The 13,496-nt window shown below is 39.6% G+C and overlaps 1 protein-coding gene across 21 annotated transcripts in view; it reads left to right on the top strand.

Annotated features, from left to right (window-relative positions):
• The first annotated feature begins 3,648 nt into the window (after nucleotides 1-3,648).
• Nucleotides 3,649-13,496, top strand: part of LOC108701415 (leucine-rich repeat flightless-interacting protein 2) — a 77,062-nt gene continuing 67,214 nt past the window's right edge. For 14 of the 21 annotated variants that reach the window (XM_041576550.1, XM_041576549.1, XM_018236055.2 and 11 more), the window contains exon 1: nucleotides 3,649-4,250. In XM_041576550.1, coding sequence (XP_041432484.1) covers nucleotides 4,161-4,250 — 90 coding nt within the window. In that variant the 5' untranslated portion in view covers nucleotides 3,649-4,160. The remainder of the gene's footprint in view (nucleotides 4,251-13,496) is intronic. The other 7 variants (XM_018236064.2, XM_018236062.2, XM_018236060.2 and 4 more) reach the window with 2 other exon arrangements.

Here is a 13,496-nt window from a genome sequence, read left to right as displayed (position 1 = left end):
CACAGAGTGAGGGAAGGCGTTTGGGGAGATTGGTCACCGCAAAGACGAGGCGATTAGTCGTCAGGCGTCCAAATCTCCCCAAAACACCCAGTGTGGCCTTACCCTAAGATGAAAAAAAAAAAATGATTAAGCAATAATTCATTTAAGTTGCAGATAAAGCAGTTCCATAGTGCCAGGGTATGTTCTGCTTGCCTCCTGCCTTTATGCATCTCCATAACTCACCCCTTAGCACGTACTGTTGCTAAACTATATCACGGTCCTGTGGACATACTGTATGTGTGCTCTGTACTGCTGCTGTGTTGAACTACTACCTGTATTTGAACCACTGTTACTCACAGGGGCTCATACCACAACAGGCCCGGACTGAGAATTAAAAAAGGCCCTGGCATTTCAGGTACACAGAGGCCCAATCAGCCCACAAAGAGGCCCAAACAGACCCCACCAGCCCACTAAATACTGACTTTCTATGGGACCTTATAGCAGCCCCTCTGGCATTTGCCAGAACCCACAGATTGCCAGTCCGGGCCTGTACCACAAGCATTGCAAGTAGATCAAGCCTGTAATTATCACATACTGATGCATCTTGGTTAGAGCTATAGCTCCTGTGTGTGAACTAACGAGTGAAAAGGCAGTGTAGTGACAGAAAGAATGGAAGAGGAGACAGAAATAGAGAGGCAGCTGAAAGGAAGAGACAGCTGATACAGAAAACACTGGGCAGGTGGAAGGAGACAACTGGGAGACAAACACAACAGAAAACTTTCATGGAATAATTAGCGGCAGTGCAAAAGGAACAAAAAGCAGTGTGATACATGACGGTGCAAAGTGCAAATAACAGCAAATTGGGCCCATTGTTTTGCACTTTGTACCCTATCCTTCAGTATTAAATGACCCCTAGTGTCCTTTACACAAGCCCAATGTCCACTATGTATTCTTATTGGTTTGCGTTAATGATTATTAAGCAGTATTCTTTCAGAGGATTTTTTTTGTCTTTCATGTGCATAAATACTGTATTACGTCTGATGGAAATAAGTAAAAACTGAAGACTGGTTGTAAATTATCATTGAATATCAATATCTATATGTTTGAATAAATGGTCCACTGTACAGTATATTTTAAAAAGAAATATACAACCTATCCTGCATATAGCAAGGTTTACACCAAAATTCCTAATGTTAGCTAACCACTTCCAAATGTAGCTTTTATACTGCATTCACCACATGTTATATTTAGTATGATAAAAATTATTTTGCACTTTTATTGTACATGCCATTGCAATAGATAGTACTACAGTTAATTAATAGTTTTTTTTCTAGAGACCTTTCTTTATTCAGCGTATAATAGACTATTCAGATATATTTAGTCAAGTATTTAGCCATATTCATTCTGCTCGGCCCCTCTGCACTCACAGCCAATAATCACCCCTTTGCTTGGTGTCCGCATGGTCATTTGGGGTGGGAAAAAAAGTTTAAGGCAAAATAGGCAAGGAGGGGGAAATCATACAATAGACCCCGTGGTTACAGGGACTCTCAAATGGTAGTTATGCCACTTCTAATTCCATGCTTAGATAAACAGGTGCTTTGATAAATATTCCCATTATTCCCAGTTTAAATAAGCATTGTTTCAGTGTGTAAGCAGAAACTCACATCAGAGCTAATATATGGAACCTGTAAGCCCTTTTAAAATAGAAATCTGGATATGGTATAATTCATGTGCCTATGGGAGCTCTGAAAAATGATACTACATATGATAATGCATCTATATATACGTTATATATATATATATATATATATATATATATATATATATATATATATATATATATATATATATATATATTACATAAAGAATCATTGATCGTTATTCTAGATATGTTTGTATTTATGTCAGGAATCATCAGACTGCAGTTCTCCAGCTGTTGTTGAATTCCTTCTCCCAGACTCCCAAGGGGGAGGGCTGTGTGCTAACACTTTCTATGTCTTCCCGTTTTATTTTGGAGCAGATTAGTGCCACTACAATAATATTAAAGTCATTTGTGTGCACTTTCCAAAGACTGGTCTGGATTATTATTCTAATGGATGTTCGTTTATTTGATATTTTATCTGACTTGCAGTGCCAATATTAGGGAACGGCATGGTAGGCACATGCCTAGGGAACATTAGGGGGGGACACAGGTCAGCAGATGGAGATGTAAAAGAGTGAGTTGACAGCCAGGGACAGTGGAGTAGCACTGGGTTAGCAATGGAAGCAGCAATATAGTAAAAGTCGACAAGGAAATGTGGGCAGCAGGGCTGACGATTTGAAAGTGCAGGTGGTCTAGCGGGATACTTAATAGTGTCAGTAATATTTTCTATGTCATTTTTTTCTGATCTAAAAGGATATATCAAGTTTTGAATGGAGCATTCATTCACAATGCCCCATACAGAGTGCAAAGTGTGTGGGGGGCATTTTGCAAATAATGATAGGCCTCTGTGCTCTTTTTCACAGCCCTGCTCGATATAAAAAGTGTGGGGGCAGGGAGTCACGTTCCCCTGCCCTGCCCCCTGCCCACCCAAACTTACAATCATTTGCATGGAAAAGTTTTTGCACCCCAGGTTATAAATGACCCAGCTGGTTCATTTCACACTTCACACTTACTTTGCAGTAGATCAAAAGTGCCAATATTTTTGGTGATAGGTAACAGGTAAAAGTGATTTTCTTCAATGCAGAATCTAAGATTAACGTCAAACATGCATGGTGTTTTCAGAGCTAATACTGCACTGGCAAAGGCATCCCCCTATCATTGAGTACAAAGGTATTGCGCACATGGAGTGGCTTTTGACCCATAGATGCATACCCAAAAATGTTTTTGTTTTGTTTTAATGTTGTTTTTGTTCTAATTATGTTTTTCTATTATTTTCAATCCAATGTATATGTAAATTAGACCAGATTCATTCGCTATCGACCAACTCTTTTCTAGAAGATTTGGCATTTGGCCGAACCAAAAAGTTATGGATTTGGTACAACCCGAGTTGAAATTCAGTGCCAACTTCATATTAATCATCCCCAAAACATATGGCAGTATAAATACAGTGTCAACTTCATAATAAAGAGCTCAAGAACGCATAAGAGTACAAAAGAAATATTAAATGCCCAAGAACACATACTGATACAGTATATTTACCAAAAATACCATAGTTGCTAACAACCATCCAGTAGTCTGATCTATAAAACCCTATAATCATAATTACTTAAAGCTCAGGGCCCCTCTAATATTATTGTCCCTGATTATTCTAATTCTAGGGAAGAAAATAGGTAGAACCAAGAGAAATAAAGCACACACTGGAACTGTGTACAATTATTAATTAAAACTGAACTTTTAGTCTTCCAGTATCCAAAACATTTAATAACAGTTCTGTTCTGTACTGAATGATGAGTTAACCCTCACTCAAGAATCAATGAAGGGTTGTTTGTGGCAAGGTATTTGGGGCAAGAGTTCTCATACATACACAGATGAGTGACATTGGACAGGTATATATCTGTATGTCTACAAACACCTTCCTTATCATCCTTCTTTCTTTGGCTCGTGCTCTAGTTGGAGTCAGCCGCAGAGCTGGGAGAGGAGAGGAGGAGGGAGAGGAGGGAGAGGAGGGGAGTACCCTGCAGGGAGGAAGAACATCTGACACATTTCCTCTTGCAGTCCCCATGCATGAAGCAAGCTGCCTGACTGATAGAGACAGAGAGAACAGCCGCACAGTAACAAGAAGATACATACCGTCTAACTAGGGGACCTGTAAAGTATCTGCATTCAGAGCAGTGTCAGGGTACCTAAGAGCATACAAGATAAATAGTAACAAGGAGAGGGAGGTACATCTATTTGCCGCACTAGTAGATAGTCCATAGCCTGAACATTAGGCACCAGGTGGACAGGCACCACAAAATAAGCTGAGAGGAGCAGGGAAAGAGAGAAGGCAAATACAGCAGTACTAGTCACTTATAAAGCAGAGATAGATACATACCCGGAGCAGCAATTTGTCTCCCATCTGGGTTGGCGTAGAGGATTCTGTGTCACCATCATCCCTTCATCTCTAGGACAAGCAGTGGGAGTCCCTCTGTGGGAGTCTGGATGAGGATACTGGGCTGACAAACCGACATCGACTCACCATTCACTCCTCAAGGAGAAGATGGGCACCCAAGGACCTGGAAGGAAAAGACACCCCAACAGGGAGAGACTTTCTGCTGAGGATCAAGCCCTAAATCATATTGCAAGAGAGGTACGTAAGACCCTATGCTTATATGTAGCTCTCTATGTTCCTTTTGGCCCATCCGTCATATAGAACATTATTATTATTCTTTATTTACATAGTACTTATTCCGCAGGCTTTACAGAGATTATACACCATTCACATCAGTCAATGTCCCAGTGGAGTTTACAATCTACGGTCCCCATCATATTCACACACATTATGCATCAACAGTCACCTAACCTGATAACTTGGGCACTAAATGAATTTCCCAGCATACATTGTCTAATTCTAAAGTCTGTTTAGGGTGATGGAAACTGTAGTCCATCAGCTAAAAGCTGGCAAGTTAAACTTCTCTGTACGAGTTCTTCTAGTCCTGCGTAAGCTTACTAAGGGCTACTAAGATACTGAATGTAGACAGTGTGTGATATAGCAGTGACTTAGATCCATTCTATTGAGTTCTTTCTGATTCCAGACACCTATTATCCCCTGCCCCCAAAAACCCAACCAGCATTTCTTGTTTTGTGGTATGAGGATAGTAAGTCCACCTGGACAACAGGGAGTAAATTGTCATATGCACCCAACAACTGCTGTAGCACAGTTACAAGTTGGTGGATATGTTTGTTCCAACAGGGAGCAAGTGCCATGTGCTATTATGTTTGTTGCCACTATAAATAGAGAAAAACAGAGTTGGGTGTAGCTTGCCAATGCCATTATTTAGTGTACTGTTAACTCCCTGCATGCCAGCAGCTGCCTCAACATTTGCAGGCCTTTTGTGGCAGGCATGAAGTTAGGCCAGTCATAATAAATAATTCAGGTCTGACAAGTGACATGCTGGGCACAGAGTGTCTCAGCTGCTGTGTCAACTGGTGATGGTGTAGCAGATAGTCTGGGTTGTCTGTCCTCTTAAACGATTCAGCATAATATTGTTTCTGTTGGCAGGGTAGTAACATTAGGGGGGCACTTAAAAAAAAGATGTTACTGTCCAAGTAACCTCTACATCCCAGAGCAGCCACACACCACTAGACATAACTATGCTGCAGTATAAATTGTATTCTCTTTTAGAGATGAGCAAGTGCACAATAACTCATACTCCCCACCTACACCATGAATGTTTTTCAAATTATAATATAAACTTCTGATTTATAAGTCAGCACTCGGCTCCCAGTCCAATCCCTTCTCTCTGTCATAAATGTATAAATAAATGTATTGTATTTTTAGTTCTTGTAGTGATCCAACTATAATCTAGGGTAATGCTCATGCAGACTGGGCCTGGGTATTTGAAAGGACAGCCAAATCCCAGAGACACAGCGTTTGTGCCTAAAATAGCCTTCTCTGTAATGCCAGCTCCAGTCTCAGCCATCGGTCAAGCCAGGTGGCATGAGAAAGAGATGAAAAAGAGAAGGGTGCATTCATAGTCTCTTTAACTCACTGTGAGCATAAACTGTATACTGGAACTCTAGCTATAAATGCACATGTATGATGTGCCATGCACAGAAGGCAGGTATTGGGGCACAACAAAGATAATTCCATCAATTCTATCAAATTCTATCAACATTTTACAAGAAAGTTGGTATCCTTTGGGTTCAGCCAGGTAATGTTTCCCCTGTGGCTTACAATTGACACAGAAATAGAAACTTTCCTGGCTGATGTCACTGTAAGGTGATTAAGGTGATTTGAAAGTGGATGACATGCATACTACAAATGTATCATTTAACGTATAATAGATCATTTGCAAATATACCAAGATCATGTCTGTCCAAGATGCCTCTATTTGTTTGAGGACCCAGGGCACATTACTACCCCAAAACTGTCTCAGGGTGAGCACAAGAGGAAATATTACCCCCCCCCCATTTGTTCATTAAATAGAAAGATAGCTGTATGTTCTCACTGGCTCTCATTTGGTATCTTATATAATCCAACCAGATCTATTTTCCCAGCAGGACTTGATCTACTTTCCTAGCAGGACTATGATCCATCCTCAGCTGGCTATCAAACAGAGCATGCTGGGATGTGGGATAACTTGTCTCCTTGTTTGACCTCTGTAAACTTTCAGTGGCCCTTCTCTTTCTGACTCAATATACATATTCAGCATTGTCTGCCTACAAAGTAATAAGGTCCACTGAGTTATAGCCTCAGTGCTATATCTTACACAAACTATATCAGCTAGCCACAAATACAACCTTTTTATTCAGGGCAATTTCTGACTTAATTATATTAATATATGTGCAGGTATAGTTAAACTGATCATCTACCTAACCACTAATCCATTAAGTTAGCCTATGACCCATCTTAAAGTTACTTGCTACAGAGTAAAGTTATACCTTTTTTTACAGTTCTACCTTGCTACAGCGTATTACCCTCTTGCTACAGAGTAAAGTCACAAATAGTCATAAAGTATCATATTACATGAGGTTGAAAACTTTCCACCTTGCTACAGAGTATTGCCCTCTTGCTACAGAGTAGTGACCTTTTCCTACAAAGTAAAGTCACACATAGTATATAGTAACATAGTAGATGAGGTTGAAAATCAGGCATGATTCCACCCATGCACCCATGTTGTACATCAAGTCCTACCTGCATATAAATTGGCAACACGGTCTGGGTTGAGTGTGAGTTAGGTTACTATGGGTTACTATGGGTTACGGTTGGGTCTGTGTCGAATATCACTAGTAGGAAGGATTAGGAAATTTTGGATGTTTTGTCACCTCTTCTGGAGGAGATTAGGATTTTACTCTGCAGCAAGGTAGGACTTCTATGAAGTCTTAAATCACAGAAAATACTGTTTCTGAAATAGTCACGTTTATCTTGACTATCCCTCTCTCCGCATCATTTTCTCTTCATTTAGGAGTTGGGTGTCAGATTTTCATTAATAGTTAGATCCAATATATCTTATAGGGGGCTTCCTTTCCTAGTAGATGAATTAGAGCTCACTCACATAACTGATTCCAGCACAAACAAAAATCAAAATAAGTGTCTTTGGCACAAATCCTGCATGTAAAGAGACAGGATTTCTGGTGATTTTGAAAGAGTTAGCTCTAATACATCTTCTAGGCAAAAGTAGCCTGCCCCTAAAAGATACATTGGATCTAGCTGTCATTCAGAATCAGACTCCCAACTCCTGCATGAGTAGAGAATGAAGAGAGACTGATGCTGAGAGAGGGAGAGTGAAAAGTAACTTGATCATTTCAGAAACGGATAAGGATTTTAAATTGATTATATTTAGAAAGTTTCTTATTTCAGTATGATGAAACTAATATTACATTTTCATTATTGCGATAGTTTCCCTTTAACTTGAACCCCAACTGGCTAAAGAGTAAAATAAGATACCAGTGTTTCTTTTCAGAGGGTTATGTCAAAAAACTGTTCTCCTTAAAGGAGAACTAGAACCTAAAAGTGAATATACCAAAAAAATATGTATTTTATATATTGGCCCAGACTAAAAGCCTGATCCAGGCTTTCAAAGTTATCATAGGTGCTCAATCCCTTGGATTTTATTAGAAGCCAGGGCGGTTCTTGACATGAGGCAAGGCGAGGCGATTTCGAGCGACAATAGAAAAAAGATCGCCGCGTGTGTTTTTACGCAGCGATTCCCCATAGACGCCAGCGCCAAAGTTTCACCAGCGATTGAGGATTAAAAGTCGCGGCGAATAGTCGCGGCGAGTCAAATCGCCGCGCTATCGCTTAGTGTGGCCTTACCCTAAGCTGTCAGTTAGTAGCTAGTTAGCATAGGTGGCAAAAAGCCACCTCTGGTATTTTTAAGAGTTAAATTTCAATTGGAAATCCAACTTGGAATTCAAACCATTTCATGGCTATGAGGGGGTTAATCACCCTAGCAATCATGAATTCATTTTGAAATCAACACCTAGACAGCATTTTCATGTAGAAGCTGCAAAGAGCCAGAAAAGGAATTCCAATATGTAAAAAAATATATGAAATAAGCTTAGAATAGGTCCATCAATATCATACTAAAAGTAAATGTAAAGTGAACTTTGCATTAAAACCTGGGAATTAGCCTTATATAATGGTCCATTTTTCAGTCCTGACCCATATCTTCAGTATTCCTGTTTTATAAACTTGGCAGGCAAGACTGGGGTTTTCACAACAGTATCCCAGAACACTTCCTCTTTTATATGCTGTTTTGAAGTTATGCAAGCACTACATTCTTAATATCCATTCCATATTTGGTATTAAGCGTATGGTGCAGCTGTTTCATGTGTGTCATTTAATGTGATTTAAAACTTTATGAAATTAGAAGCTGGTCTATTTGCAGACTTCATACACACACAGAAGGCTCATATATCAATATGTATAACTGTATATAAGAAAGACAAGCAGTGCAGTGTAGGGTGGGAACTTTGCCTTTCCTTTTTTTTTTGGGTAAATTTGGCTCTTTTGGTGCTGGGGAGTTACATCCGCCAGAAGCATCCCTGTGTACTAAGTGGAAAGTATACTGTATGCATGTGTGTTAAATATATTTTTTTTAGAAAATATTTTAAAATTACAATTACAAATGTTACTCTAATTGAAAGTAGCTTAAATAAAGCTGCCTCCTTCTACCCCACATTAGTGTTTTCTTGGAGCAAGGGACAGCATGTAGCTACACAGCTAATGATACCCTTCTTAAAGCTAAATGAATCCACAGCTAGTGGGCTCCTACTCATGCATTCCTATTGCTCATTACCATTTGTTTTCCTTTCTTTCAGTTTCACATCTCTTGGGCTAAATTTGGTAAAGTCTCCAAGGGGAATGTGCACACACTGATAATATGTTTGTTCAGCAGGAGAAAAAAAAATCCTTCTCCAACTCCCTTGATGTTTCAATGAGTCTGGAAAAAGCCAAAACGCTTTGTGTATGGAAACAGGAGCTTTCTGTTTTTTCCTCATATATTGAGCAGGCTGGTTGTAGGTGATGGTATCATTTAAACGGCACATTTAAATACATTTTAGTTATTAGTAGGGACACACCAAATCCACTTTTTTGGGTTTTGGCTGATTCCTATATCTTTCATGAAGGATTTGGTTGAATCCTAAACTGAATCGAAACACTAATTTGCATATGCTAGTTTGTGTTTTTTTAAAAACACACAAAAAATTCTTGAATTCCTTGAACATGTAATACAAAGTATGTAATACAAAGTCACATGATTTTAAGGATTCGGATTTGTTCAGCCGGGCACTTGGTTTCAGCCAAATCCTGCTTAAAAAGGATGAATCCAGGACAAATCCCAAATTAAATCCTGGATTCGGTGCATCCCAAGTTATTAATGCACCTATTCCGTTTTCTTCATTTTGGGGGAACTTGACTGCAATGAGCAAAAATTAGATTGACTCTAAGGCTTCAGTTTTATTACTTCTCTTATTTTAATTTTTGCTTAGGCCCTTTACTACTCGTCTTACATTCTGACTTTCTAACCTTAAAATGTAATGCCTGAACCCTGCACAGTAAAAAATTTGAATAAACACAAAAAATAAAAATGTAAAGGCAATCACAAATTTAATGTGGTAGGGTCTGAAGCTGGGTGGCTTAGAATGAGCAGTTATTGGGGGGATAAACAATGGATGTTTGCTTCAGGTGGCTTGGGCAGGCCAGTTATTTTTGCCCGATTCTGTTATAGCCTATGCAAAGGAAATGGAAATCACACCCTACATTTATAAAGGACATATTTACAACTTTGTATAATGCAGAATGTTATAAAATGCTCTAGGACAGGGGTTCTCAAACTATGGGGCTTTCCATACCCCATGGGGGCATGGAGCAGTGGCAGGGGGGCTCAGCATGGAGGATAGTTGGGTTAAGATTTGGAGAGGATATCTACTTGCTGTCCTATATACACCTGAAAGCCTACTTTGAATACTAATAAATGTGATATTTGGGGTAAAACTTATTTGCTGTCAAGTGGGCCCCTGAACAAAGGTTGGACCTGCAAGGGAGGGCTTGAAATAAAACAAGCCAGGAACCTAGTGCTATAGGATCTATGTTCAGAACCATAAATATTTGTATACAGTCTTGCTTTTGAGCAGATTACAGCTGTGGATGCCACATGTGCTGGATTTCATCAGTTTGGGAAAATAAAATATGATATATCCTGAGCATTAAAAATTAAGTGAAAAGTATTTCCCCTTTCACAGCCTGGTCATGAAAACATATAACTGTAGCTACTTTACTTTGTATAAATTATTCTATAAAGTAATTTATGTGGATATGTGTCAGAAAAGATTGTTTAGCCAGGTACTGGTATAATAAATCTGAGTATTTATGCATTTGCCAGAGGTGCAGTAGGCCTGAGCTCCTATTTAATATGTAAATAGGGTGAACTAACATCCCCCAGCTATCCTGAAATCTTCATGGACTAATAAGGTATATAAGCAGAGGCTGGGCACTAAGCTATGCTTGGTATGTACTGATAGTGACAGCTGGGCCTCTCCATCAGGGTGTTCCTGGTGGCTAAACTGTCCTCAGATACTCAGACACCCCCGCTTTATTCCACTTTCTACACAATCTTTCCACTGCTGATTATTCTGATGCTTGGCAATGTGATTGGCTGATACCTGAAAAATAGTGGGCATTATTCTGAAAGCTCACACCTGCACCTCCGGTACCGTTTTATTTACAATTAACAATATGAACGTATACTGTGTCTGCCAGTGAGGCTTGTATTTATTCATAACAAAGGTATGTGCTTGCCAGACAGATAGACAGCAAGGTCTATTTTCATGGCAGATAATGGATGTAGCGGTCAGAAAGATTTGCTCTTAAAATAAACTGTGTATTTATGATGTAACAGAAACCACAGTGTGCAAAGTGTAATTTTGTCTGCAAGTTGCCATATTTTTTACCCACAATGCAACCATTTATCCATTGTGAATAACCTCAGACTGGCCAGCTTTTCTTCAAATTAAAGACTCTGGTCCAGATGGCAACCCTAGATTGGTGCAGAGGAAATTTTAAAAACTATTGTATCTCCTGTGTAATCCCCAGTACTTCCAAACCAATGCTGGTGTGGCTGGGCATGCCAGCCCCCTAAAATTCTGCCGCTCTAGGCCTGGGCCTTTTTGGCCTTTCCATAAATCCGGGCCTGCAGATGTAGATGGGTCCCAGCTTTCCTTCATTCCTTAGGCCCCCATTCTCTAACTCCTGCCATGAGAACTTTGTGCTTTGCTCTGTCTATCAAAATGGTTATGTGGTTAGCATAACTACCAACATTTTGGAAACAGAAAGAAGGAGAAAAAGATTGGCTGTGCGGAGTGCGGTAGATTTTTGACAACGCCCATTTGTGTGGCTGCACCCCCGAATTACCATGTCCATTTTACAAAATTTGCCCATTTACTAAGGGTCGAATATCGAGGGTTAATTAACCCTCGATATTCGACCAGGAACTAAAATCGTTCGACTTCGAATATCGAAGTCGAACGATTTAGCGCTAATACTTCGATCGTACGATCGAAGGATTATTCGTTCGATCGAACGATTAAATCCTTCGAATCGAACGATTCGAAGGATTTTAATCGTTCGATCGAACGAATATCCTTCGATCAAAAAAACATAGGCAAGCCTATGGGGACCTTCCCCATAGGCTAACATTGAGTTCGGTAGCTTTTAGCTGCCGAACTAGGGGGTCGAAGTTTTTCTTAAAGAGACAGTACTTCGATTATCGAACGATCGAATAGTCGAACGATTTTTCGTTCGATTCGTAGTCGTAGTCGAAGGTCGAACTAGCCCATTCGATGGTCGAAGTAGCCAAAAAAACACTTCGAAATTCGAAGTTTTTTTTATTCGAATCCTTCACTCGAGCTTTGTAAATGTGCCCCTAAAAGATAAACAGACAGACATGAAAATTGCAGTTAGAAAAATAGCTGGGTCAATGACTAGTGCACCAGTATGAAACAATAGAATGGTATATTACTGGGTCTTTATATTGAAATGCATTGTGGAATGTTTCTTGCTGAGTAAGACAAGGGTAAGCCTATGTCTGAAACAGGCTTTGCTCGGAAGAAATAAAGCAACATTTACAACCGCAAGTGTGGGTGTGGTAAAATGGATGCAAGGCTGTGTGCATATTGACATTATTCATTACGCTTGCATCCAATCATTTTTCTACTAAATCATGTGCCTGATAACATCATTGAACCCTGTAGATGGAGGTAATACCAGGGTGCTCCCAGCAGGTTGCAAGTTCCACATCACATATGTGCTAAAAAAATCATGCATTAATGCCATTTTCAGTGCGTAACTATAGAGGAAGCAGACCCTGCGGTTGCAGGGGGCCCAGGAGTGTAGGGGGCCCAGTGAGACCCTAATTAATTAGCAATTTTAATATATCTTGGTAAAATAGGCCAACTTATAAATATTTTGGGGCCCTAAATTGAATTTGCTATGGGGCCCAGTAACAGCTAGTTACGCCACTGGCCATTTTAATGCTGCACGCTGGAAGTGATGCTATTGCCACATGGTAAGGGGGTTATTTATGAAAGGTCGAGTGTTAGCGGGTTTTTATCTTACTTAAGAAAAACTCCAATTCGGTGAGTCCGTGTCCCACAAAAAAACTCAAATCTCTCGAATCATTCAAGTTTCCGAAAAAAACTCAAACATCATGAAGGCTGTTAACCTCTTCAAATGGTTCAAGGGACCTCTGCCATTGACTTCTACAGAACCTCGACAGGTTTTAGGTGTTGTACTTTCGGATTCAAGCTATTTCCAGGGTCAGGGTAAAAGAAATCTCAATTCAAGTTTTTTTTTAACCCGAAAATGTGAGTTTTGACCAAAAAATACAACTTGGAAACTTGAATTTTCATGGAAAACACAACTCGAAACTCAATAAATCTGCCCTTAAATGTTAGCGACAGCTAGGGTCTTCCTATATATTTGTCTTTTTTTCCTATTAATAACATTGGGATCAACCATAATTTTTACCGGCAAGGCCGGTAAAATACCGGCCAGGTGGCAACCCTAGCGACAGCTTGCACCCAATTTACAACTGCATCAAATGACATTGGAATGCTAGAGAAGAACAACATTACACTGGATGAGAAAACATCAATTTGCTTCCACTTTGCACACTGCACCACGTTAGTAAATAAGTCTTATTACTAATTAATCCACCACCTAAAATTCCACAATTCATAATTCTGAATACTAAGGGGGTTATTTATTCCCATCCATGAATTTAACTCATTTATCAATAATTTTTCTCAAAAACATCAGAGTGACAAAATGTTGCTAGGGGTGTTGTTCATCCTTTTTATCTGAGGTTACTTCTATTTTGTGCAGAAGTTG

Source organism: Xenopus laevis, chromosome 9_10L (genome assembly GCF_017654675.1).
Source record: "Xenopus laevis strain J_2021 chromosome 9_10L, Xenopus_laevis_v10.1, whole genome shotgun sequence".
NCBI classification, from domain to species: Eukaryota; Metazoa; Chordata; class Amphibia; order Anura; family Pipidae; genus Xenopus; species Xenopus laevis.
Note: the sequence above shows the minus strand (reverse complement) of the source record. Positions and strands in the feature narration are given on the sequence as shown.